The 26,913-nt window shown below is 45.5% G+C and overlaps 1 protein-coding gene across 4 annotated transcripts in view; it reads left to right on the top strand.

Annotated features, from left to right (window-relative positions):
- Positions 1-3,033: 3,033 nt before the first annotated feature.
- Snx24 (sorting nexing 24) overlaps positions 3,034-26,913 on the top strand; it is a 146,990-nt gene continuing 123,110 nt past the window's right edge. For 2 of the 4 annotated variants that reach the window (XM_006526221.4, XM_011246995.3), the window contains exon 1: positions 3,034-4,953. In XM_006526221.4, the coding sequence (XP_006526284.1) occupies positions 4,660-4,953 (294 nt within the window). In that variant the 5' untranslated portion in view covers positions 3,034-4,659. The remainder of the gene's footprint in view (positions 4,954-26,913) is intronic. The other 2 variants (NM_029394.4, NM_001370761.1) reach the window with 1 other exon arrangement.

Below are 26,913 nucleotides of genomic sequence, written 5' to 3' on the forward strand. Positions count from 1 at the left end.
TATTTTTCCAAATGTTTTCTAAGGACGGTGGTCATTGCTGACCATCTACATCTCTAAGTTCTTCTCTAGGGTAGTGATAATATTATTAATGTGTTTCCTCCAGGAGCAAGGCCTGAAAGAGATCAAGCATTAGTACTGTGAGTGTCAGAGATACTGTCTAGTGATGGAATTGAAGTCTTCTTAAAGTTTTCATGTAACTCTTAGATTACAGGGAAGTGAGGGTGGCAAGCAGAGCAGAATTCTATAACAGCATAAAGTCCTCAAGACACGTAGTCCTGGGGGCGGGTGCTATGGTAACCCATGGGTTGCATTCCATGAGTTCCAAAGACATTGGTCATTCCTCCTGCATGGCCCTCCACAATCACATTTTAAGATATTAAGCAAAGAAAAAAATCAGGGGCTGGCAGGATGGCTCAGTGGTTAAGAGCACTGACTGGTCTTCTGAAGGTCCTGAGTTCAAATCCCAGCAACCACATGGTGGCTCACAACCACCCATAATGAGACCTGACGTCCTCTTCTGGTGCATCTGTAGACAGCTACAGTGTACTTACTTATAATAATAAATAAATCTTTGGGCCAGAGCGAGCAGAGACCGAGTGAGCCGGGCAGAATGAAGCGAGCAGGGCCGACTGGAGTGAGCAGAGGTCCCAAAAATTCAACTCCCAACAACCACATGAAGGCTTACAACCATCTGTACAGCTACAGTGTACTCATATACATTAAATAAACAAAAAAATAAATACATAAATCTTTTAACAAAAAGAAAGAAAAAAATCAGAATAATCTCTTGCAATTTACTTGATTAAGGAGGTCTAGAATTTGAAAGCAACAAAAAATATACAAATACACAGACACTAAACAAATCAGTTGTGAATGGAAGAAATCAGAGGAGACACTTAAAACCTGCTCCAGTTAAATGGAAACAGAAGCACAACTTGGTAGAGCAGTGGGAACAACAGAGGCAGTTCAAAGAGGAAAGTTTATAGCTGTGAGTGCTTCTGTTCCAAAGCAGATATGGGACAGGAAAGTGGCTTAGCAGGTAGACTATTTGCCAGGTTGGAATCCCTAAAGTCCACAGAAAAGCCAGGTGGGCATGGTGGGCTGCCTCTAACCCAGAACACAGAAGGCAGAGACAGAGGACGGTCAGAAGAAGTCGGCTAGCTAGATTATCTGCGACTGGTGAGCTCCAGGGACTCAGGAAATTAAGTGCAGGGTGACTGAAGAAGACACCATACCACAATACAACTTAAAATTTCCACATATGTGTGCACACATGAACATGCATGTATGTACCCACACACTAGTGAATCTGTATGCACACCACCCAAACACATGCAAAAAAAAAAAAATCCAAGATGTCACAAATAACTTAATGATGTACAAAAACAAGCCAAACCCAAAGTAGTAGATAGAACAAAATTATAAGGACCCATGAAGGAATTGGGGAATGGAAACCATGAGCAGTGTCCAGGAGGACAAGTATTCGGGGTACACCACTTGGGAGGAAGCCAGGCTAGCAGTTCGAAAAGTAGACTAGAGGGCTAGGGAGAAGGCCCAGCGGTGAAGAGCACTGACTGCTCTTCCAGAGGTTCTGAGTTCAATTCCCAGCAACTACATGGTGGCTCACAACCATCTGCAATGGGATCTGATGCCCTCTTCTGGTGTGTCTGAAGACAGCTACAGTGTATTCATAAGCATAAAACAAATAAAAAAGAAAAAGAAAGAAAGAAACAAAGAAAGAAAGAAAGAAAAGTCCCGAGTTCAATCCCCAGCAACCACATGGTAGCTCACAACCATCTGTAATGGGATCCGATGCCCTCTTCTGGTGTGTCTGAAGACAGCCACAATATACTCATATACATAAAGTAAATAAATTAATAAATAAATCTTAAAAAAAAACCCATACCCATAGTTGGAGGTTCCTTTCTATTTAAGCTACTTGGGGACAAGCATAAGTGGGCTCTACTACAACAGAACTCATTCCACAAATGAAAGACCTCTGCTATGCAAGCTATGTAAGCCAGGTGTGGCTGGCCAAGCCTGTAGTCAGAACCGTGGGAGAACCAGGCATTCAAGGTTATGCTCAGTTACACAGCTTCAGGCTAACCTTGGCCACATCACCTCACTAAAGAAAGAAAAAGGGAATGTTTTCTGTCATCATCTGGATAGCCAAACCAGATAAAAACAAAAGTATAGATGCAAACGTTCTCCATAAAATACTTGCAAACAGAATTCACTATGATACATTTAAAACAAGATGCCCCCACAATCTTGTTGGGGAGTGGAGAAGTAAGAGGAGCTACTGGGAAACGAGAATGTTTCAGCATATGCAAGCTAATAACTGATAAGACATATTATTAGACTCTGAGACAAATCACTTGGCCATTCCAACAGATACAGAAAAGGCCTTGGGTATTCCTTCATGATGTAAGCCCTAAATAAACAATGGCCAGAAGAGACATAGCTCAACATGGGAAAGCCTACACAGTATAAACCTACAGACAACCTCAATGAAGTGGAGAAAAACTGAACAACGCATTGGCTACAAAATTAAAGCAAAAGAAAAGGGGTGGTGGAGATAAATATTCTTGCTCTTGGCAGCTGCAAGTATCCTGTGTATGGGTGTGGGGGTTGCAAACCTACGATCCCTGTCACATAACAAGAGGGCAAGGCAAGAGGATTTTGAGTTTGACTCCAGCCTGGACTACATAGTGAGATCCTGTTTTAAAAAACAAACAGCTTCACTACAAAACCAAAATCCCAAAGACATCAAAAGGCAACCCACCCATTGGCACTGCTGACTTCCTGAGGTAAGTCCTATTGCAAAGTGTTAACCCAGGACACTTACTTCCTCACCAGGACATGGCATGAAGTGTAAGTGCAAGGCCTTTTCTATGCCACTAGCTTTGTCTAAGTATTTAGATTATATAAAGCCTTCTAGAAAAATGCACCAGACATAGCACCACAGAGAAGTCTCTTAGTTTGGTTTTTATCGCTGTTTAAAAAAACATTATGATCAAAAGCAGCTTGGGGAGGAAAGGGTTTATTTCAATTTATAGTTGTAAAGCACTATGAAGGGAAGTCCCGGCAGGAGCTCCAGGCAGGAACTGAAGCAGAGCCTGAAGACCAGGAAGGTTGCTGTTCTCCCACAGCTTGGTCAGTTTGCTTTCATATACCAGCAATGACCAACTTCTAAGAGCTGCTGGCTTTGTTTATATCAATTAGCAATCAAGAGAAATGCGCCCGTGCTCCCCCCCCCCCCCTTCTCTACTGGTAATCTAATGGAGGCGTTTTTCTCAACTGAGGTTCCCCTTCCTATTTGATTTGAGCTTGGGTCAAGTTGACAAAACATTAAACTGGGCAGGAAGTACTGTGCGTTTATTTATTATTTGCTCTCTCTGTATGTGTTGGTCAGAGGACAATCGGTGCAATTGGTTCTCTTGCCACCGTGTGGGTTCTAGGTGGGTCATCACGCTTGCTGCAAGCATTTTGACCTACTGAGCCATATCATTGGTTCTAATAGTTTTTTGTTTTTTTTGTTTTTTTTTTTTTCCTTTTGGACGAGGCTCATTCTGTAGCCCAGGCTGTCCGGGAATTTACAGATAATCTACTCAGCTTCCTTAGCTCTGGAACTAAAGGCTAAGTAAGGCCTTCACACCCCACCCCTAACACATTTTGTTCTGTTCTGTTTGTTTGTTTAAGGCAATTGTACTCTTGATTAGATTCTCTTGGAGGAAAGGGGCATTCTCTCTAAAATGTACCCTAGAGACAGCGAAATCACACATTACAATGTGATACTTGCCAGGGGCCAAGGAAATCTACAAAGTAGTCTCTGAATCAGCAGGGGCCAAGGGATTGTGGAACTCTATCTGGAGGAAAAGGTGGCTACAGGTTAAGAGCTCACATCCCGAGGCTCTAGGTAGCTGAGCCAGGAGGATGCTTCTTCAGATGAGGTGATGGAAAAGGGCCTTTTATAGTTCACAGCAGGCAAGTTTTAAAGCAAGAAGCTTTAAAGAGAAAGGTCACTTTCTCTATGATTTAGGGTTTGCACCGTCCTCTGCCCACAAGGGCAAAGTGAGTTGAGTGCGACTGTTTACTTACTGTGCCCAGAAAGCCTCTGGCTGCTCAGTTTGGTTCTTGACAACCCACCACCACGGCACATCTTAGTGTCCCACAAGTGACTTCCAAATTCTGCTCTAATCTAAGGAAGAAACTCAGTTTCCTTGAGTAACAATAACCAAGTTTCCTGAACCACTGAGGCTGTTAAACTCCAGCCAGAGAGGCAGGAACTTCTGGTCACCGCCAGGCTTGTCCCATCACCTCTTCCATCCTATCCACTTTCTGTCTCTCAGAGGCAGGCAGTGAAGGTCTTGGAACTAGAACGCGCACCAGCCACATTGATGCGGTGCGATTCTATTCTCAGGCTGGGAAGGCTTAGCTAGCTGAACGGGGCGCAGCACCAGAACCCCGGTGAAAGTTGGCAGGGCTTGCCCATCAGAACGAAAGCCGAAGCAAGCTGGGCAGCATCTCGAAGCGCCGTCTTCTTCCCTCCTCCGCCGCCTCCCAGTCTCCGGTAGCGCCCCACAGATCCCCCTCGGAGCCCGCAGGCAGGGCTAGGGCGACCCGGGTGGCGCCCCGCGTGGCCGCGCACACCCGCCGATGCAGACTCCGGCCCGCAAGCCCCGCCTCCCGGGCCCAGCTGATCCGCGCCGCCCTGCAGGCCCCACACCTCGGCCCCGCCGAGCCCCACGCCGCCCGCGCCCGCCAACCTCGCGCCGCCGACTAAGGTCCGGGCCGCGCACCTCGGGCCGCGCGCGCGCCGGGAGGGGAGCGGGAGGCGGGGCGGTCTACGCGGTGCGGCGGAGCGGTGAGTGGCGCGGCCCCGCCGCGGCCATGGAGGTCTACATCCCGTCCTTTCGCCACGAGGACAGCGATCTGGAGCGCGGCTACACGGTAGGCCGGTCCCCGCGGGTCCCCCGGTTGCAGCACCCCCCACACCTCCGCCGCCCGCGAGGTCGTCATGGAGACTGGCGCCCCTCCCCAGCGCGCGCCCCCCCTGGGCTCCATCCCTTCCCCCTCCGCGGCCCGCGGCCTCGGGAGCTTCAGGAGCCGGGCCGGCTGCCCTCTGCGTGCGGACTGAGAGGCTGTGTGCAGGTTCTTGATGGCTTGCAAGTTCTGTAAGATTCTTTCAGGTGGAGAACGGGTTACCAAGAAAATATAAAAATAAAGGAAGAAAGGAAAAAAAAAAAGAAAGAAAAAAATCAACATTTTTGTGACTGCTCATTAGCCAGGTTAATAGATTGATTATTTTTTAGATTTTTTTTTTTGAGTTTGTTTCTTTTTAGTTCTGCAATGGCATGAAACGGCACAATCAGGTGCTTTACCTTAGCACATGTCCTGAACTCAGAGTCGCCCAGAAATTCCAGACAGGTAGCTTGCTCAGTGTAGAAGCAATCGAAGAGACCAGCTCTGGACCCTTATAGGAAGATGTTAAATGAATCAAGTGTTGGTTGAATTCCTAGTCAATTTAAGCTGCTCTGTCTAGATAGCCATTGCGACCCGGAGAGATGCTTCAGATTGGCTGGAACTTGCAAGACTTTATTTGCAGTTGTTGGGAAGTAGTATAGAAGGATCATGCCCCAGATCCACAAACTTCGTTTCTTCTCTTTTTGACTGGCAGCTGTGTTTCTTTTCTATCATTGCATTGGCCAGAGTTTCTTGTGAAATACCAAACAGTACTTGTGATGCGCTCTTCTGCTTGCTCCAAATGAGATGTTGAATAAGACCTTTGCTGTTAGAGTTAGTCTGTCTCTCTTTCCTCCCTCCCCTCCCCGCCACCCCTGCCACTCCCCAGACAGGGTTTCTCTGTGCAGCCCTGACTGCCCTGGAACTCACCCTGTAGACCAGGCTTTGAACTCAGAGATCCACCTGCCTCTGCCTCCCTAGTGCTGGAGTGGTGGAGACTAAAGGTGTGCACCACCAACCACCTCCACCTCCGGGCTAGAGTAGTCAGTCTTTAACAGATGGAAGGTGTGTCTTGCTGTTTCGAGTATAAGAATTAAGAATAGGTGTGCTACACAATGTTCCCTTCAGGATCTGTGGGAGTATCTAAGTTTGGGAGTATCTAAGTAGCGGAGCAGCCTGCATGGATGCGGTCTTACTCACTCATGTCTTCCTGGCACAGTGTGTTAACCCGTCTTCCTTCCTCTAAACTATGTTGTGTCTTGTGACAGTCGTTTTAAACCCTTAAGTTTTCAAAGTGGAAACTAAATCTCCCTCTGAAAAGAGGATGCCTAAGTCGTGTTCCCCCCACCCCCCCAAGTGGCTAAAGTGCACTCCATGGTCAGGAACTGGTGAGAGGAAGCTGCACTCTGCGGGACTCTTTTCTTCTATACATTGCCCACCCCCACCCCCCAGTCACTTAAGGAGCTGGAACTGGAGCCCATTTCAAGGGTCAGAAACCTTGACTGTATTTTATTCTTCCAGAACTCCCAAGTCTCCTGTTAGCATCAGCAGCACCTTGCCTTTGAGAGGCATTTTTTTTTTGGAGGTTTAAAGATAAAAAGGCTTTGAGGACCTTGGGCTTCAGGCAGCCCAAGAGGAGAGGTAGTTATCGGCACAAGTAAGAGATGACAATCCAGCTTCCTGGCCTAGCCCATGACTGGAGATGCTTGCTCCTCTTTACTTAGTGTTTGTTAAAGATTGCATTACATGCATTTATTGTGTGAAGTGTGTGCCTGGGTCCTGTGTACTCCTGTGCCTCAGTTTATGTGTGGGAGTCAGAGGCTACTTCTTGGAATCAATTCTCTCCTTCCAGCAAGTGGGTTCCTGAAATTGAACTCACATCTTCAGACTTGGCTGCAAATGCCTGTATCTTTTGAGCTACCCTGCTGGTCTTGTTTGTTGTTTGTTTCTTTGTCTCCTATGTGACCCAGGCTGGCCTCAAAATCAAAGCAGTCCTCTGATCTCAGCTTCTTTGGGACTGGGTTTACAGGGGACAGGTGTATACAACCATATCTGGCCTGAATTTCTTTCATTTGAGAACCTGAATTTCCTCCCTGAAGTATATATCCCTTAGTGATTATGACTGTGTGTTATATTAAAAGAACGAGATGTGTAATTCTTACTACTTCAGTGATAGAGAGGTTAAGTAGAAACCACAGATGGTCTGGAGTTAAGATCTGTCTAACCAAAATACAGCTCTCATTCCAAAGGGAACAAGAGAGAGAGAGAGAGTCTGTCCTGTGCCAGACCTGAGTGACTGCACCCTGGGTACATATGGATTCACATTACCCCAAATGGCATGCTCTACCCTGGAAGTGATTACAGGAGCTTTTACAGTCACAGGACAAAAGGTAGCCATAAACTGAGACATTTTTCAAATACATTTGGTCTGTCATTTAGCAGCCATGGGGAAAAAAATCTGTACTGTAGGTCTCCAGTGCTGTCTGATGGTGTTCTTAGCTTTGGGGTTAGGGGAAGGTTGCCATCTCTACGTGTTAAAAGGATGCTAGACCAGACACAGGTGTCTGATAACTGGCTATTCAGGAAACCTGGTAATCCAAGATCATGTTAGCTCTGAATCTGCAACATTCCAACTGTCCACAGCCATGAAGTTCTAAACAATCCAAGCATCATCATGGAGATGTGGCACAGAGAGCTTTAGATCCTAGCTTGTACAGAGAGAACCTGCCTGGTGTGCTGAAGGCCCCAGTCCTGATCTTCAGCACTTTAAGAAAGAACCAAGGTGCTTAGCACTATTGTTGACAGGCCCACGCCTCTAGAGATAAACATTTTTTTTGGAGGGGGAGGGGGTGCTCTTAGAGAATCTTTAGCTAATGCTATAAAAATGTATATAACCTACATTTGCCAGATATCAAATTGCCAGCCAAACTGATTCGGGAGAGTCCTTTGGGGGATAAACTTAAGCAGTTTGAAATTTTCACTTACAGTGATAGTTTGAGCACTCCTTAAAAGTTTACTTTTTAAGAAGTGTAGCCCAGTTAGGTAGATTGCCAGACAAATGGTTAAGGTGTCTGCTTAGATTTTTTTTTCTTCTTTCTCTCTGAAAGTTTTCGAGGCCAATGATACTTTGTTCTCTCCCAGAGGCTGGTATTGTATTTGCACGGCTATGATTCACTCAACAATCATTAACTAAGAGCCTGCTGCTCTGTGTTCCTCTGATCTGAAAGTAGAGCTGGGAGTGGTGTTTCAGCTAAAAGAAAGAATAGTTTAAAATCTGATACAAAAACAAAACCCAAAAAACCAAAAAACTCAGATACAGTTTTTTAAATAGGAAGCTGGTAAAACAGTGTACACTTTAATGTAAACAAACAAACAAACAAAAACAAAACAAAACAAAACAAAAACAAACCTTTGATCCATAGTGATTATATTTTTAATAAAAATGAGAAAAAGAAACATTATCACAAATTCTAACAATTCCTCTGGTAAGGAGATAAACCCAGAGGCAACTTCTCTTGGTTGAGAGGTCCCTGCTCCCAGAGGTCAAGTAATTGAGTAGATTCTTAGGAAATGGGAATGGTGATACACACCTGTAATCTCAGCACTGGGGGAGGAGGCAAGAGGACCTGAAGCTTAAGGCCAGCCTTGGCTATATAGTAAGTTGGAAGTCAACCTCGCTATTTGAGATCCTGTCTCAAAAAATAAGCAAGCAGACATTTATTTTGGGCTTGTCTTCTCGTGAGAGTGAGTTAAAGACTGGAAGACAACGTGCCTGCCCTTTGGGCTTCAGGTCTGGAGCTAGGTTTGGAGCTGGGAGTGAAGTGTTGAGTCCCAGGCTGCCTGATAGAGCCCTGTGTGGGCCACTTCTGCTGTGCTTGTGGTGGGGGAGGGTGCTTTTGGAATGCTGACTCCGAAATCTGATTAGCATTTTGTTAGCATGTGAATTTTAAGAAGAGGAAATATATGACCAAAAAAAAATCTGAAAGAAAGGACATTTCAGACTCCAAGATACACCAGCTAAATAAACTGGGGGGTGGGAGTGGGGTGGGGGGGTGCGGGGGTGGGGGTGGAGGACAGGACCTCCCATTCACTTGGCTCTCCAGAGCAGCAGGCTGTTGTAACAGATAAACTCAAATGTTATTTCCCAGAGGCCTGGTTTCCCTTGCTTCCCTTCCCTCCGAGCCTTCAATCCTGGGCTTTGCAGGCTGTGAACTCCTTGGGGTTTGAACGTGTGTGTGTCTAGGTTCAGGGCTGTTACTTATGACTCAGCTTGTAAATGCCAGATGAGGTAGGAGCACGCAGACGGGTTAGAGCCACAGGGACCTGAGGTGTGAACAGCCCGTAGGGGTAGGTGGGGTGGGTGAGACCGGAATTTCAAGTCAGCAGCAGGGATTGTGATCTCTGAGTACAGAGTAAGCCACGGGCTGAGGGCTGTAAAGAGTTGGTGAACTTGAGCTCCGGGGTTGGAGCTGTTTAGGGAAGGAAGTAACATGATTAGCCTTGCATTCAGAAGTGCTCTATCAGTTCCTAGCGGCTGCTGGAATTCCGGTAGACTGGCTGGTTTATGAATAACAGAAATTCATTTTCTGTAAGTTTTTGAAACTGAAAAGTCCAGGGAGGAGAAGCTGGCAGAGTCAGTGCCTGACCAGAGGTTGGTCCTGGCTGGGAGGTGATGTCTGTGTGCCTTCAACGTGGAAGAGGCAAAGCACTCCCTGGTCCTTAGTTTATATGGCTACACATTCCATTTATCAGGCCTCGTCCGAGCGATCTAGTTCTCTCCCAAAGGCCCTGCTGCATAACACTGGACAAGAAAGGGTGGGGCTGCTTTGTCAGGGGCTACCGAGTTGTCTTTGGAGGCAGAGAGATCAATCTAAGGGGCCCGAGGATTGGCAGGTTTTAGTGCCAGCTTAGGAGAGCGTTTTCCATTAAAAATATATGGGCGGTAAGAATGGTCACCGAAGAGTCATTGGATAGGTAACAGCATGGGATTTGACGTGTTGTCCATTTCCCCTTTCCTAGATGTAAAAATAAAAGCATTGACCTAGTTTTTTTTTTTTTTTTTTTTTTGAGTCACTTCACTTGTGCAGTTGACTACCTGCATGGGTTTGGAAAAAATGCATTAGAACAGCGGTTCTCAACCTGTGGGTCCCGACCCTTTTGGGGGTTACCTAAGACCATTGGAAATATTAGACATTTACATTACAGTTTGCATCAGGAGCAAAATTACAGTCATGGAGTAGCAATGAGAATAATTTTGTAGTCGGGGGTCACTGCCACATGAAGAGCTGTATCAAAGAGTCAGGCATTAGGAAGTCAAACATTGAAAACCACTGTGGCATAGCCAGACTGAAGATCTAAACCTCTGAAGTCTAAAAGAAATCTCGAAGGATCAAAAACTTCAAAATGCAGCTCTGGAAAAAAGCAATTTAAAAGTTCTTTAAAAGGCATTTAATTGCATTTTAATTTTTGCCCTGGGCATTCAGGAATCCGTCTCTGTCACATCCTCCAGCCTTGCAGATGTTTTTAAAAGAGAATTCATTTGAGAAGTAAAGTTTATCAACACTCCACAACCCACAATAAGATAGGCAGTGAACACTCTCGTGCTGGATACAGGGGTTGTTGGCTCCTTTTGAGGGTGAAGCTGGAAGACTGCAAATTGGAATCCACATGGGTGGCATAGTGAGACCTTGTCTAAAACAGGTTATAGACAAAAACAGAGGTGCACTGCCAGCAGAAGCACTTAGGTATGATAGCCAGATTGGCACAGGCGTAAAGTCCTCAAGAGAAGAGCTGTATTCATGAAGCAAGGCTCTAAGGAGAAATGCAGAGCTCTGCACCCGGTTGATGGTCATTTGTTTGTTGTGTGGCTGAGAATTGAACCTGTGACCTCTTGGATGCTAAGCAAGGGTGGATGCTAAGCAAGGGTGGGTAGGTGTCCCAATCCTGTTTGTTTGAAACCATGTGTTTTACTCGTGTGTGTGTGTGTGTGTGTGTGTGTGTGTGTGTGTGTGTGTGTGTGTGTGTGTACATGCCACAGGATGCATGAGGAGGTCAGAACCTAGTCTTACCACCATATATATGCTTCTTAGAGATCCAAATCAGGTTGGTGAGCTTAGCAGTAAGTACTTGTTATAATGTTACCTGCTGAGACCTCTGGAGCCTTGTTTTTTTTTTCAGCCTATTATCCCTCTAGGTGTCTTAAGTATTTCCTTCCTCTGACATCATGAGCATGTCACACAGGACTGGAAGGACACCACTGCTGTCTCAGAATCTTACCTTCTAGCTAGAACTGTGTTTCTCAGTGTGTGGGTCTTATCCCTTTCAAACGACCCTTTCAAAAGGGTCACCTAAGATCCTCAGAAAGCAGATATTTACATTACGATTCACAACAGAAGCAAATTCCAGTTACAAAGCAGCAATGAAAATAATTTTACGGATGGAGGTAACCACATCACCAGGAACGGTACAGAGGGTTGCACATTAGGAAGGTTGAGAACCGCTTCTCTAGAGCTTCTTCCAGAACATTGGCTCCAGTGGGACCTGTGGATTAGAACTTTCTGCTTTCAGAGTTTTAATATTGCCGGTGAATCATTTTGGGGTTGTAGTCGTCAGGATTTTTCTTTTCTTTGCTTCATTTTTCTTTCTTTCTTTCTTTCTTTCTTTCTTTCTTTCTTTCTTTCTTTCTTTCTTTCTTTCTTTCTTTCTTTCTTTCTCTCTCTCTCCCTTCCTTCCTTCCTTCCTTCCTTCCTTCCTTCCCTCCCTCCCTCTCTCCCTCCCTCCCTCCCTCCCTCCCTCCCTCCCTCCCATCCTCCCTCCTTCTCTCTGTCTCTCTCTCTCTGTCTCTCTCTCTCTCTCTCTCTCTCTTTCTTTCTTTCTTTCTTTCTTTCTTTCTTTCTTTCTTTCTTTCTTTCTTTCTTTCTTTTTTTCTTCAAGACAGGGTTTCTCTATGTAGCCCTGGCCATCTTGGAACTTGCCCTGTCTAACAGGTTGGCCACAAACTCAGAGATTCGCTTGCATCTGCCTCCTGGGTGCTAGGATTGGAGGTGGGTGCCCTGGGGTCGGAAGGATTTTCAGCTGCAGGGATCTGGAGCTCTCACACCATTTAAGACTGTGAGGTGAAGGCTTATGTTGGGTTACTGGCCAGCGCTGACTGTGGCGGTATACATACAGCTTTTCCTTCATGTCTGGGATTATGCGCATCCTGGACACATGAAGCACACAAGGAGCTGAGGTTGTCTCCTGAAATGGTGAAGGAAATGATGGCCACAAAGAGACAGCAAAGAGAATGGTACCTGAGGACAGCAGACATGGACATGCTGGGTTCTTTCCCTGTGGGTTTGTGCTTTAATGTGAAACAGAGAGAAGGACCTTGGCTGTAGAAAGGAAAACACTGCAGAGGCAGGGATGTAACTCGGTAGAGTGTTTGTGTAGCACGCACAAGCCCTGGGTTCAACCCCCAGCACCACATCAGCAATGTTGGTAGGGCTCCTCATGCCAGGACTCAGGAGATAGAGGCTAGACGATCAGGAGTTCAAGGCCACACTCAGCTACCTAGAGAGTTTGAAGCCATCCTGGGCTATATGATTGAAACTGTCTTCAGAAAATTTGCCTTTGAGTTAACTGTGGTTTCTACCTTCTTGTTATCTCATTTCATAAAAAATTCAAGAATGAGGCTGAGGTTGACTGGGGGAGCCTGGCCTTCCCACTCTACTTTTTTTCCTGAGTAGTTTCTACCTGGTGACAAAATAGTGACAAGGATTGTTGATTTTGTATACAGCATCCAGCATCCAGAGGAAGAGGGAATATGTTCTTATGGGAAGGGGACATTTGCCTCAGAAGCCCTGCACAAATAAGTGTCCTTTTGTCTAGTGATAAGGGAATCCTGTGTGTGACAGGTGGAAGCCAGGGTTACCTGAAGCAGTACTGAGCAAGGCTAGCTAAGCTAGTTGGAGTGAAAAGTGGGAGTTTCTGGAGCAGAGAGAAGGGTCAGTCTGTTCCTGTGCCATGGAAGAAGTGCACAGTGAGACCACAGTGTCCTCAGAGGTCTGTCAGTCGTCCACCCCATGCACGGAAGATGAACGAGGCCCTTGTTAGCAGGGCAGTGACGGCCCAGCGCCTCATTCACGCCGGGTGTGGCAGAGGCACACATTCAATATTTATGGAATGATGATCTCAGACGCGTGTGAGCTGTGATCCCTACCCTTGAAGACAAGAGTATGGTTTAAAAGTTTCTTCCTGCACATAAACAAACTTAGAATGATCGCTGCATTCTCAAGATCCAGCTGTTGGTGTAGCTCAGTGGTAAAACGCTGGCCTCCCTAGGACAGCATAGCAAACGACTAAATAAATAATCAAAACTGTAGAGCACATGAGGCCCTAGCTTCAGTTCTCAGTACCACACAAACAATAACAAAACAATCGCACAATTTCGCACAAAGGGGTTGAGTTTTACTTTTATGTAAGTGTTTGGATGCATCTGTGTGCATACATCAAGTGCACGCCCAGTGCCTGAGGATGGCCGATGCCCTGGAACTTCAGTTACAGGCAGTTGTGAGCCACCATGTGGGTGCTCTGAACCGAACCCAGGTCCTCTGCAGGATCAGCCAAACTGCTGAGCCATCTATCCTACCCTGAAATGCAATATTCTTACAAGAAATGATATCATATGTTTGGAATTTAGAGACTCTTAGTCAGGTGAGATAAGATAGTTCTGTATCCGCTGCAGGATTTAGCAAGCACTTTTAAGGCCTGGCAGCTTGTGTTTCCCATTGCTGACGAAGACAAACACTGACTGAGTTCCTCCAGGCTGCTTCCTTCAGAGCACGAGAAGCCAGCTCCACCCCAGAGTCAGGCTACCCAGCCAGCAAGTGCTCAGGAGTCCCATGGATGTAGAACTAGGAACCACAGTGACACTGTCTAACTTTCTATAGTGTCTGACCTAGTTCTCAGTAACTATAAATTTTACACAGCCTAGAGTTACCTTAAAAAAAGCCCCATTTGAACACTTGTCTTATACCAGGTTGGTATGCAAATATAAGGGATTGTCTTGATGCAGGAGGGCCCAAGTACATGATCTTGGGCTGTGTGAGAAAGCTTGCTGGGCTAGAGAAACAGCTCAGCAGTAAGAGCATGGAGCACTCTTGCAGAGGACAGGAGTTCAATTCCAACACCCGAGTCACGTGGTACACACACACACACACACACACACACACACACACAGAGGAGAGGGGGGAATAATAAAAATCTTTTAATTTTAGATTTTTTATTATTTAATGAATGTGTGCATGTGTGTGCGTGTGCATGTGTGTGCGTGTGCATGTGCGTGTGTGGAGGTGGCCATAGAGAAGAAGGTGCTGAATTCCTGAATCCCCTGGAGCTAGAGCCGTTTCAAAAAAATTAAAAATTAGACAGAGACAGGCGGATTTCTGAGTTCGAGGCCAGCCTGGTCTACAAAGTGAGTTCCAGGACAGCCAAGACTATACAGAGAAACCCTGTCTCGAAAAACCAAAAAAAAAAAAAAAAATAATAAAAATTAAAAACCAAAGCAAAACAAACAGAAAGCCCATTAATTCTGTTTTTAGCACCCCCTGTGAGGTATGACGCAATGCCGTCAGTCACAGGGCATCCACCTTCTGCTTCTGTCCTCACTCCATTTCCTTCCTCCGTCATTGATTCCAATTTAAAAATAAGGAAATCACACTTTGAAGCTTATCCCCAGCCCTCCACAGAGAGTAGGAAACGCTAGGTTTTACTGGGGGAGGGGATGCGGCAGAGTAGAAAGATTTAACTGCAAATATATGGACTCTTAAAAGTAGAATGGGAAAAGAATGACTTAGCCTTCTTCACAGGACATAGACTAGCAAATGTGTGTGTGTTTGTGTTTGTGTGTGTGTGTGTGTGTGTGTGTGTGTGTATGGATATGGATATATCTATATCTATATCTATATATTTATGGTTGTGTCCCCACTTCCCTTCTTAGGAAAGCGTAGTAAACAACAGGACAGTCTTTCTACTTTGCCTTTAAAAGTGATTGTGTGCATGTGCCCGGCAGGAAGTGTGCATTCTATGGCACACTTCTCCCCGTCCCCCTTTAAGTGGGCTCCGGGGATGGAATTCAGGTCACCAGGCTTAAAAGGCAAGCGCCTTGACCTAGCGAGTCATTCTGTTGGCCCCAGACTTGCCTTTCCCTCACATAACCAGAGCTCTTTGTAAGAGATACTTACAAGTATTGTGTACAAGGATGCCCTGATGTTTGCCACAGTTACATTGCGTTCTGTTGACAGACTGACTGCCATCAGCAAGCTTGTGAAAGGCAGTCTATTCCGTTCTGTTGTCTTCTGTTTAGAAACAGACTCTCCTGTAGCCCGGGCTGGCCTTAGCCTCCTGATCCTCTTTCTCTGCCTTCCAGGCACAGGGCTACCAGGTGTGTGCTATGCATGACGAGCCTTTTAAAAGTCTTGTTAGTGTGTTTGTAGATTCCAAACAGTAGGTTACTGGGCCAAAAGTGGATGTGTGTGTCACCTCCGTGGACACTGGAGTGCAGCAGAACTAGTGCTGGCTTTGCAGTTCTGTAGCAGTTTACAAATGCTGCTTCAGTGCGTCATTGCCAGCCAACGTGTTGCTTCCGTTGCTCTTGGATTTTTACCAATCTGATAGGTGAAGCTGGACTTGGTGACATTTATAGTCCCAACACCTGGAAGGTGGTGTTAGGAGAATCAGAAACCGTAGGTCATTCTCAGTCGCACAGTGAGCTTAGTGCCAGCCTGGGCTACCTGAGACCTCCCCACCCCCAACCCCCTTTTATGTCAGTCTGTTAAGATGTGTAGTCATCTTTTAATGCAACTTTTAATGTTAATAATTTCTTAAGTTGTGATGTTGAACATCTTTATATACTCAAGAGCCATTTTCATTTTACTTTATGTGAATCATGTGTTTTTTATGAAGTTGGAATTTATTAAGGATTCTTTTCCCCTTCTAGTAGGGTGTCATTATGTACTCCAAGATCACCAGGTTGATCTTGAATTCACAGAGCTACACCTGGCTCTGCCTCCTAGTGCTGGGTTAAAGGTGTGGCCACCAGATTTGGCCCGTTTGGTTTTTGAGACAGTGTACAATGTCGCTCAGGCAGGCCTTGACTCACTATCTAGGCCAGGCTGGCCTGCGCTCCTGTCTCAGCTCCCTGAGTGCTGGCATTCTAGGCATGAGTTACCATATCTGGCTTAAAAAACAAAAATATAACAAAAAGATCGTTGGAATGCTAGATTGAGCTGAGGGCCCCAAGCTAGCTACACAAGAGCTCTGCCCCAGAGCTGCTTCCACAGGCTCCGCCCCTGAGCTCTTTCTGCAGTCCTTCTTAGGGTTTTAAGATACTCAATATGAATATCAGGGAATCAACACATTCCACTGAAAGAGAAATGGTTACTTCTTCACCAGCCACTCAACCTGGAAATAATGTCAGCCTCACACATAAACCAGGCAAATGGAAATAAAATGCTTTCATGAAAAATGCTCCCTTAGAGTTTGGGCTAGCAGCAAAGGTGGGTATTTATCTCATACCTAGAATATTTATCGACAAATTGGACTACTGGGAAGAATGTATTTCAAAAGCAAGATTCCGACCAGGAAGAGCTCTATATCTGAATGTAGCTTTCATTGCTCTTCCCCGGAGAAAAGAAAATATAAGTCAGACCATGCATGGGCTGGGGAAATCTAAGGGCTTGCCAGCGAAAGCAGCACACAGAATCCTATTTACTGCTCAGGAATCCCAGGCATTGGAGCCCTAAAGGATTGTGGGGGTTGGGGGTGCCTCTTGTGTATGCAGACATAGCGGGCACGCTCACACAGTTCAGCTTTTTTGAGGTGACTTGTAAAGACTTCAAAACTAAAAGGTTCTCATTCAGCAAGGAAATGATGATTCTAGCCCTAAAGGTCATTGGGGATGTTAGAGTTGTTCCTTCCGGGTGATGTTTTAGATAAGTTATGAATATAAGTCACACATGAGCTGTGAACTAGTAAAATCTCTAAGACTTTGATAAAGTCATTATATTTTCCAAATATTTCTTGATTAGCTGCTTTATACGCTAGGGAAATAGGCGTGGGCTAAAGAGTGGTTTGTCGCCCTGCTTGGCTCATAAAAACAAGCGGCCACGTAGGGAGGGACGGAGACATGTCTAGCTTGTGTATGTTTGGAAATTACATTGTCTGTCTTTCTCTTTCTACCTTTCCATCTACGTACCCACCGTCCATCCGGCCACCCACAGGCTTTCGTGGTGTAGCACAGGCTACCTCTTACGTTCCTTTCACCTCAGCCCCCTAGATGCTAGGATTACAGGTGTGCTCCGCCACATCCCGGTTTGGAAGCCATGTTTTAGAAGCCCACTTTCTGTCGTGTGGGAGAATGTCATCTCATGGTTGCTGAAAGTTGTTTGTTCCCACCCTGGTACCATCTTTTAGCACCATGTTTACATATCCAGTCGGATACATGAATTCAATGGAAGAAGACTGAGAAGAGTTTTTGCTACTTTTTATTTATTTATTTGTTTATTTATTTATTTTTGCTTACCAGAAAACTTCAGAAAGGGATTGATGATGTTCCATAAAGCCGAAAAGCCCTCTTAGACCCCACAGAGTTTGCTGGAGAGACTGACTGGCTGTGTTTGAAATACTAGATTGTCCCCTGTCTGTAGTTGTCTTTTTATTTGGGAAGGGAATAAATGGTATTTGAAATATGCTAACGTTTATTGTAAAAGTAGCTTAGTCAGATTTGTATTCTATAGCTGTCTCTCAGGCTACCCTTTCCCTAGTTCTTGTAGAGCTCAGGGATCTAGAGATTGTTCTAGAGACTCTGAGCCTCTTTTCCACCCTTACCTCTTCATTTGCCTCACAAGTGGGGATTCCTGCTATGGTCAAAATGGCATCATTAGGCAGATGAGCCTACAGATTAATGACATGAACTCTTTGCTTATTGTGACAAGGTCTTGTTACGTAGCCCTGGCTGACCTCAAACTCCTAGTGATCCTCCTGCCTCAGCCTTCTGAAAACTGGGATAATAAGAGTGGCAACTCAGGGCTGGTGAGATGGCTCACTGGTTAAGAACACTGACTGCTCTTCCAGAGGTCCTGAGTTCAATTCCCAGCAACTATCTGTAATGAGATCTGATGCCCTCTCTGGTGTGTCTGAAGACAGCTACTGTACTCATATAAATAAATAAATAAATAAATAAATAAATCATTTTAAAAAAAGGAGTGTCAACTCTACATCTGGCTTATGAGCTATATCTCAGAGGACCACTCTCATTTTCTTGTGGCTGGAGAGGGGGTTTTGGGGAGGGTGCTGTATGTTGCATGCACAGTTAAGGAGCTATGTTACTCCACATAAGAATGGTGATGGCTTCGACAAGTTCATTTCGACAGTGAAATGGTGACAGATAATGAGGTTTTAGATAAAGTTTGATGTTGAAACCAAGGACCTGCTGGCAGATTGGCTTGAGGTGAGAGAAGTAAGTGTGTATCTTAGGGTTTTACAGCTGTGAACAGACACCATGACCAAGGCAACGCTTATAAGGATGACATTTTATTGGGGCTGCTTAACAGGTTCAGAGATTCGGTCCATTATCATCAAGGTGGGAGGGGAGCATGGCAGTGTCCTGGCAGGCATGGTGTAGGAAGAGCTGAGAGTTCTACATCTTCTTCCGAAGGTAAGCAGCAGACGACTGGCTTCTAGGCAGCTAGGAAGAGAGAATTAAAGCCCATGCCCACAGTCACACACTTACTCCAATAAGGCCACACCCACTCCAACAAGGCCATACCTCCTAGTAGTGCCACTCCCTGGGCCAAGCGCATTCAAACCACCACAGAGTCCGAGAATTTTTTAGGCTCAGCAAATAGAAAAATGATGACGGCATTTGCTTCCAGCCAGAATTGGAGCCTCACATTGGTGACTGCTGCCGCCCTTTCTTGCTCACTTTGGGACATGCTTGTTTTGAAATGTTTGACTAAATAAATGGGCACCCCGTGGTGCTGACTCAAAATTACCTCTAAGTCCAACTTTTGTCATAGGGCATTCATACAGAAATCCTTACGCTATCGTTAAGTCCCCCAAATAAAGAGAGTGTATAATACTTGATTCTTCTTGATACGCTTGTATCTTCAATACTGTGATAGAAAATTAACAATGCTTAGTCTACCATGATAAAAGATCAGTGTATTTTACATGATGTGGGAAGTAGAGAGCCAGGTAAGATATTTCCTTAACATATATCCTAGCAGATCTCCAGAACAAGAGGGGAGAAGGTTGTCTTGGCAATTTCCAGCTCCCACCTGTCTCTATAACTGGTCCTATGGGTATAATGGCTTGTGTCTGTGCCCTCTGACTTCACCAAGCATCTCAGGTACCCACATCTCCCCTGCTGGAGTGACCCAAACCTTTATTTATGGTGAATCTGGGCCATTAGTGGTCCTGGCTAAATTGGGGTCCAGTCACCTTTATATAAAATGTAATGTTTATTTTTTAATTATCCTTATTTATTGGAGGAGGGTGGGCTGCATGTGCCACAACCCATTTGTGGAGGTCAGAGGACAACTTGTAAGAGAGTTGGCTCTCTGATTCTACCTTGTTGGTTCAGGGCATCAAAATCAGATTGCCTGACTTGGCGCCAAACACCTTTTATGGGCTGAATGATCATGAAGGCTTAAGCTTTATTTTACCATCTTTATTTATTCTAAGCCGTCAGTGGCAGTGGAGTGTGGCCAGTGACCCAGCTCAGCTGCTGTCCCCAGCATCCTGCAGTCGTCTCTTCAGAGACTGTATTAAGAATAGAGCTTATGATAATTTACATCACAGGCTTAGTAGATAGGTTTGTAGGCTTGGGCAAAGGCTAGGACACACCCAAGTGTGGCTGTGGGCTTCTTGTTTTGTTTTATTTTGTTTTGTTTTATTTTGTTTTGTTTTGGTTTTTGGTTTTTCAAGACAGGGTTTCTCTGTATCGCCATGGCTGTCCTGGAACTCACTCTGTAGACCAGGCTGGTCTCGAACTCAGAAATCCACCTGCCTCTGCCTCCCAAGTGCTGGGATTAAAGGCGTGCACCACCACACCCACGGTTGTGGGCTTCTTAAGAGAAAGTCACAATTAAATGTCTTTGCAATAGTGACATATAATTTTGGTGACTTCTAAGGTTCCATCTCCAAGGGTACCTAAGGAACCCAAGTGTGACCATAGGTTGGTTCTTGATGTACATTGGACAGGATTGCAGCTAATAAGATTCAAATCTGCATCATTATTTATTCCTTGCAGAACATCATTGCCAAGCCTGCCTCTTAAGTTCTAACGCAAAAAGGGGTAACCTCCCCTCTTCCCTCATTTTCTGTTTCTTTAGATACTAGCCAACATCCTTAGCATGGTTGCTCTGATACTCTGGGCTTTTTCAATGTTTTCTTTGAAGAACCCCACACATTATACAGCTGCTTACGGACCCATTGCTGTCCCTAACTCAAAGGCATGACTTTTGTTCCTCTTCACCTGTCCTGGTAGCCTGCCCTATTGTTTCTCACTCACAGTAATAAAAGGTTCTCTAGAGTTCCAAAAGCAAACAGAAACCCAAGTCATGAGGGTTGGAGAGGAAGTTAAGTGTTTGGTTTTTGCTGTAAATGAAAGTTTATAGTCTTCCTTGTGAGAATCCCGGAAATTTTCAGGTTTACATTTTGGAGAGGACTAAGGTCACACGCTGTAATGCAGCAGGGCTTCCGCAGGGGCCCTGGCTATTTTAACATTTTTAGTTGAAATAAATATTGAAAGGAATATTGCTTGTCTGTAGGTGTCCTTCACAGCAAATGTTAATGGTGCTGGAATTCTTGACTTTTGGCTGATGAAAGCCTTCAGCCAGACTCTGGAATGAGGAGTTCCTTTCCTGTCCCATGGTCCCTTATTCACTTATAAAAAGCTGTGTCCCTGTCTCTGTCTCTCTGTCTCTCTGACTCCGTCTCCCTCTCCCTCTCTCTTCCCCTCTCTCTTCCTCTTTTCCTCTCTCTCTCTCTCTCTCTCTCTCTCTCTCTCTCTCTCTCTCTCTGTCTCTCTCTGTCTCTCTCTCTCTGTCTCTGTCTCTCTCTCTCTGTCTCTCTCTCTTTCTGTGTGAAAGGGGGCTGGCCTGGAAGTTTCTCCTCCTTCCCTTTTTCCCTCCCACCTTTCTTCCCTCCCTCCTTACTTCCCTCCCTCCCTTTCTTCCTTTTGAGGCAGGGCCTTATGTAGCCCAGGCTGGCCTTAAACTAGATTTGTAGCCAAGGATGACCTTAAACTTCTAATCCTTCTCTTTGCCCCACCTTCCCAGGAGTACCCCTCCATACCTGCTTTGCTCGGTGCTGGAGGTAAATACTGTGACTTTATAAACACTACCAAATGATCCACATCCCACAGCACACCATTCAACTGGGATGTTTCTACATAGCTCAGTCTGGCCTCTAACTCACAATCCTCCTGTCTCAGCCTCCCAAGTGTTAGGATTGTAGTCATGTATCACCAGCACGCAGCCTTGCACCCGAGGTTTTGGTGCTCAGAGTGCAGGGCATAAAACGTTACAGAAGGAAGTCTGTTTCCTTGATCTCTCATCACTAAACAGTTAGATCTCGTTGTCACTGAAAACTGATGAGCCTACCGCAGCTCGCACACTATTGAGCCCGTGCTAATAAATGCAACAGTTGTTCATAACCTGGTGGTAAATGACCTTTAAATGCAACCATTTATGGAAGCTGTCCGTGGGGAACAATTTAACTTCCAAATGATGTTCAGGAGTACTTATCATTTAAATATGCTTCCTTCTGTCAATACAGAATAACAAACACTGGTTAGATTTCTGATGTTGATTCAGACGGTAGGAAATCTGCTGAATAAATTAGCATGCGTCTGATTTATATTGACCAAAATTTTTTTACACTGCCGTGTTACAGGTCAAGGTGACATACATTTAAATGCACCGTAGAGCAGGGGTCACATCTGACTGACAGGAGTGCTTACGCTGTTTTTAATTGACTTTTAAATATTATTCTTAAATTGTTTCTCAAGAGCCAACTATTCGACACAGGAATGAGTTACCTTAGGATGTTAACGGAGACCTTATTTTAAAAGTCAGTAATCTTGGACTATTCCCCTAAAAATTATGGGAGTATATTATGGCTTTATTTTAGCTGCTAATTTGTATCAGATACTGAATGCGTTAGGCCTTTTCCTTTGATTATTTTGAGAACCATTCTTAGAGAACATGGACAAAACAACAAAGTACCAGACAGTTACTACAGGAGGTACTTCTGAAGCAAGACTGTTTTCTTAATGCTCTTGAGATTTTTCATTGATGCTATTATGTGTCTGGGAAGGAGATTTCTCTGCAGGGGAGAGATGTAGGGGACTTGTTCCAGTCATTCCTGAGTGGTCTGGAAGCCTTTGTAGCCCTTGATCCGCCCTCTGAGAGAGTATCATTACATAGAATCTCAATGCTTTGGCGTCTCAACACCAGGCATTTTGGTTTCCACTCTTCAGGTTTTTATTTTTGCCCCATGGAATAAATTGTGTCTGCAGAATTCACAGTAGAGTGTGGGACTGTACAAAAAGCTTTTAATCTTTTTAACCATGGGAATTTTTTATTTCTTTTTAAAGCCAGGCATGGTGGTGAATGCCTGTACACCCCAGCACTAGGAAGGCCGAGGCTAGATCTTTGAAGCCAGCCTGGACTAGTTATCTGAGATTCTGTCATTAAACAAACAAAACTAAAACCCAAACCAGCCAAGCAAATAAATATCCACAAACATGAAAAGGCAAAGGAAAGGATGATGGCTCAGTGGTTACTGCCTTAGAGAGGATGCAGGTTTGATTCCCAAATGGTGGACTGCTCAAAACCTCCTGTAGTGTCAGATCCAGGGGACTGAAGCCTTCTTCTGGCCTCATGGGTACAGTGGCATACATTCATACACACACACACACACACACACACACACACACACACCTGCCCTAAAAATTATAAAAACAAATTAAAACAAAACAAAAACCCGTTGATGTTAACCAAACAGTGTGCTTTGGGGCTTGGGGTAAGCAGGCTGACCTGGGCCTTGCATCCGGAGGAGATGCGTGCTCTCAGAAGTCAGCACACAGTCTGCCCTCCAGAGTGAGCAGGCTGAGTGTAGTTCTTTAAAGTAAGAGTCCTTGCCTTGCCAGGTTAGTGACAGTCGTAGTTAGTGACAGAGGCAGAGGCAGAGGCAGAGAGAGAGGCATTGAGGCAGAGAGGCAAAGAGGTAGAGAGGCAGAGGCACGGGGATCTCGCAGTCTAAGATCAGCCTGGTCTATAGATTCCAGAATAGTCAGGGATACACAGAGAAACCCTGTGTCGGAAAAAAATAAAAATAAAAAGAGAAGAAAGTGGTGGGGGAATGAATGACAGCGTGGTGTGCCTGTGGGATGAGTCACTCGCTGGTGACTGGGAGGAAGGGAGGGCAGAGCCCTGCAGTGGTATCAGATGCAGAGGGAGGTGGCGGAAGCAGTGAGCCAAGTGGAAAAAGTTTTGGTTGTCAGCCCCCACCGAGGTAGGCTAAGTGAAAGGAGGAGGGGTGTGCTGGCTAGTGTTTCTTGTGTTGTTTGTTGCCGGCTCTACAGGAGCCACTGATACCTGGAAAGGGGAGCCACAATTGGGAAAATGCCTCCATCAGAGCACTAACAGGCAAGTCTCTGGGGCGTTAGAGCCTAGCTCCCCACGAGCAGTGCAATTGCTGGGTGTGTGGTCCTGGATCCAAGAAGAGGAAAGCCACGGAGAGCAAGCCAGTAAACAGTGTTCCTCCATCGCCTCTGATTTAGTCCCTGCCTCTATAGTCTAGCCTTGACCTCCTAGAATAAACTCTCTTCTCCCCATGTTGCCCTTGGTTATGGTGATCACAGCAACAGAAATCAAACTAGAACAGGGAGGGGTTTGTAGTGTAAGGGTCTAAAAAGCTCTGAAGGAAGACCCCAGACTCAGATAGTATGCAAAAACAAAGAGCATTTATTCTACAGAAGCAACCAGCATGCATGGGTCAACCATTCTTTGAGATGGCAACCTCAGATAAAGGCATATAGGCCTTATAGGGAACTGGGGGAACTCCCTAGAAGGATTAGGTAATCTGAAATTTCATTGGTGGGTGCTAGGGGGTCACAGGTGATCAGTGGTCTACATCCCTGTGTCATGAACCGTCAGCCATGTGATGAAATAGGGCTGTCCAGCACAGATGGCCCATTCTGAGATGAGACATTTCCCCATTTTTGTGGTTATCCCCAGGCTGTTCTTTGGGAGGGGGTTTTATGGTCTGTTCCTAGAGCTGGTGTCTTATCACCTAGTTTCTGGGACTTCCTGTCTATTCCTGAAGCTGGTGCCTTACAGCTGGTGCCTTTTTTTGAAATCAGGCCTGGTCCTCAAAATGGAGACAAATGGGGTCCTTAAACGGGGACAAATGGGGTTTATATTGTCCTTTCAGTTGCCATTGTGATGATTTTTACTGCTAAATAGCTAAATTTCCATCACAAGGACCAGGGCCTTCCTGTGCTATAGCCAGCTGCTGATTCAAGTGCACATCCCTGGCTGTACTTCAGAGTTATCCAGAAAGGCTACTCACTGGGGATGCCTTGCTCTCATTTGAGAGAGTTTGAGAGTTCTGGGGGTGTGGATTAAGTATCAGATGCCCCACCTCCTGCTTCTCCTGCTGAAGACTGAACCTAAAATCTTGTCTGTGCTGGACAAATGGTCTACCACTGAGCTACACACCTATCCCAGCGGGAGGGTTTTTCTTTTGTTGGTTGAGCCAGGGTCTCACTGGTTAGTCCTGGCTGCCCTGGCACTTCCTGTGTAGACACAGAGATTAGCCTGGCTGTGTCTCCTGAGCCCTGTGATTACAGGCGTGTGCCACAAGGCCTGGCAGGGAGGCTTTTACAAGGGTCTCTGGTGTGATTCTGATGAGTAGCCAGGTGAAAGCTACTGCAATGAAGCATCCCCACGCCCACGGATGACCTCTGAGGATATTATTAAGGTTTGAGACAATGGTGCAGAGCCTGAGGCTATGAAGGGAGTTCAAAACAGCCCCCCAAAATGGGTTTTCAGGCTCTGCCTGGGCTGTAGGACTCTCTAGGTGATTTTAATTTGTAGGTAACCCTGCACACTGTGGCATGGGTAAGTTACCCTGTGTTTCTGTTGCTGTGATGAACACCCCGAAGGAGGAAGGGATTTATTTCATCTTACAGGTTACAAACTATCATGAAGGGAACCTAATGCAGGAACTCAGGAGCTTGGACCAGAAACCACAGAGGAATTCTGCTTACCGACTTGGTTCTAAGCGCAGGTTTCCTACCAGCTTAGGTCTGTCTGCCTAGAGATGATGCCACCCATGCCCTGTTGTATCAACTAGTAATCGAGAAAATGCCCCGCAGATTGCCCGTAGAAGTTAGTTCTACCCAACTTGACAACCAAGATGAGCCATCACACCGTTTCAGAAAGGTGCTCTCCAGAGTGTGTGCTGGGGTAGCATGAAGGAGAAACGTCAGCTTTGCTTGGAAGATGTAGAGGGCCGGTCACATTCTGATTCAGCAGAAGTGCTTCCCGCCCTGGCTTATAGGCACACCAACTTCAGAGAAACTCCTCTGACCTCAGCCTATTTGAGGAACTTCTAAGGCATGTGATGAAGCCCTGGGCCAGAGCCACTTGGTTCCACATCCCAGCCTGCTCACTAGTGAGGGAGCTTGTGAAAGTCATCTGTTCTCCCAGAGCCGCACTTCCCCCCAAAACGCCTACCTCAGCTTTCTCACAGGCTCAAGTGTAAACTCTACGTGCACAGTAAGAACTTGTAATGTGGGAACAGCTATTATTCATTCCGAATGCTGCTAATTATATACTTATAATTATATACTTATAATTATATATTACACGTTTTTGACAGTTGGGGTTCCCAATGGTATCATATTTGTTACTTCCCTTTCATTGTATATTAGAATTTTTTGAAAGAATTCTGTATTTACCACTTCAGTGGGAAACTGTGCTTTTTTATTGAAAGACAAGATCCCATGCTAGGTTGGTGTAGCCATGGCAGCTCCTGCCCTTTCTGCCTGTGTCTGCCACTGCCCCGGCTTACTATACTGGCCTTGGCTAATGCTCAGCACCACACTGTGCCTTGGGGGGAACTCAGGAAAGGCCCAGGACTCTGCATCCATCCTTGATCTCTTGAAGGTGCTTGGAATGCTCACACACTGATACTACTGTTTGTAGTGACACATTCCGTTTGACGTTATCAGAAGTCAAGGACAAAGTACTAAATGTCTTGAAACTCTATGACAACATTGACCAAGAAAAGCACTCAGTAAATTCTCATTTTATGAAGTACCAAGGGTCAGATGGTTTGGGCCAACTGGAGATTATTTTGGCTATGGGAGATAATTTGGAGTTGAAATTCCTGATAGGGATGCAGAGAAGTTGATGTGTCCATGAGAAACTGTAGAATATATTGCATGTAAGAAGAATATATATGAATAATGGGTCAGTCTTCTACATCACCAAGTGGAATTCCAGTTTGGAGCAAGTTGGAAAGGTAAAACAGCTCCCTAAGCAAGTCCCTCATGTGCTGATGGAAAGTGGAAACAGTCGCTTTGACCCGTTGTCCTCTCGTCATCTGTGCAACAACTCTCCATTTCCTGATTGAATTGACACTGGTAATGTTACACAAACACTGGCAACTACTGGCTGGTTGGACAGAGTAGATGCTCCACTCCACAGCACTTCCCAAGGACACACAGACACACAGACACACGCACATACACACACACACACACACACACACACACACACACACACACACACACGCATACACGTACGCATGCACGCACGTGCACATGCTCACAAGTTCCTAGCCAGTATTGGTTCTGCTGGAGTCTCCTGCACGTCTGACCCACGGCAGCTC

This window comes from Mus musculus, chromosome 18, assembly GCF_000001635.26.
Source record: "Mus musculus strain C57BL/6J chromosome 18, GRCm38.p6 C57BL/6J".
Lineage (NCBI taxonomy): Eukaryota > Metazoa > Chordata > Mammalia > Rodentia > Muridae > Mus > Mus musculus.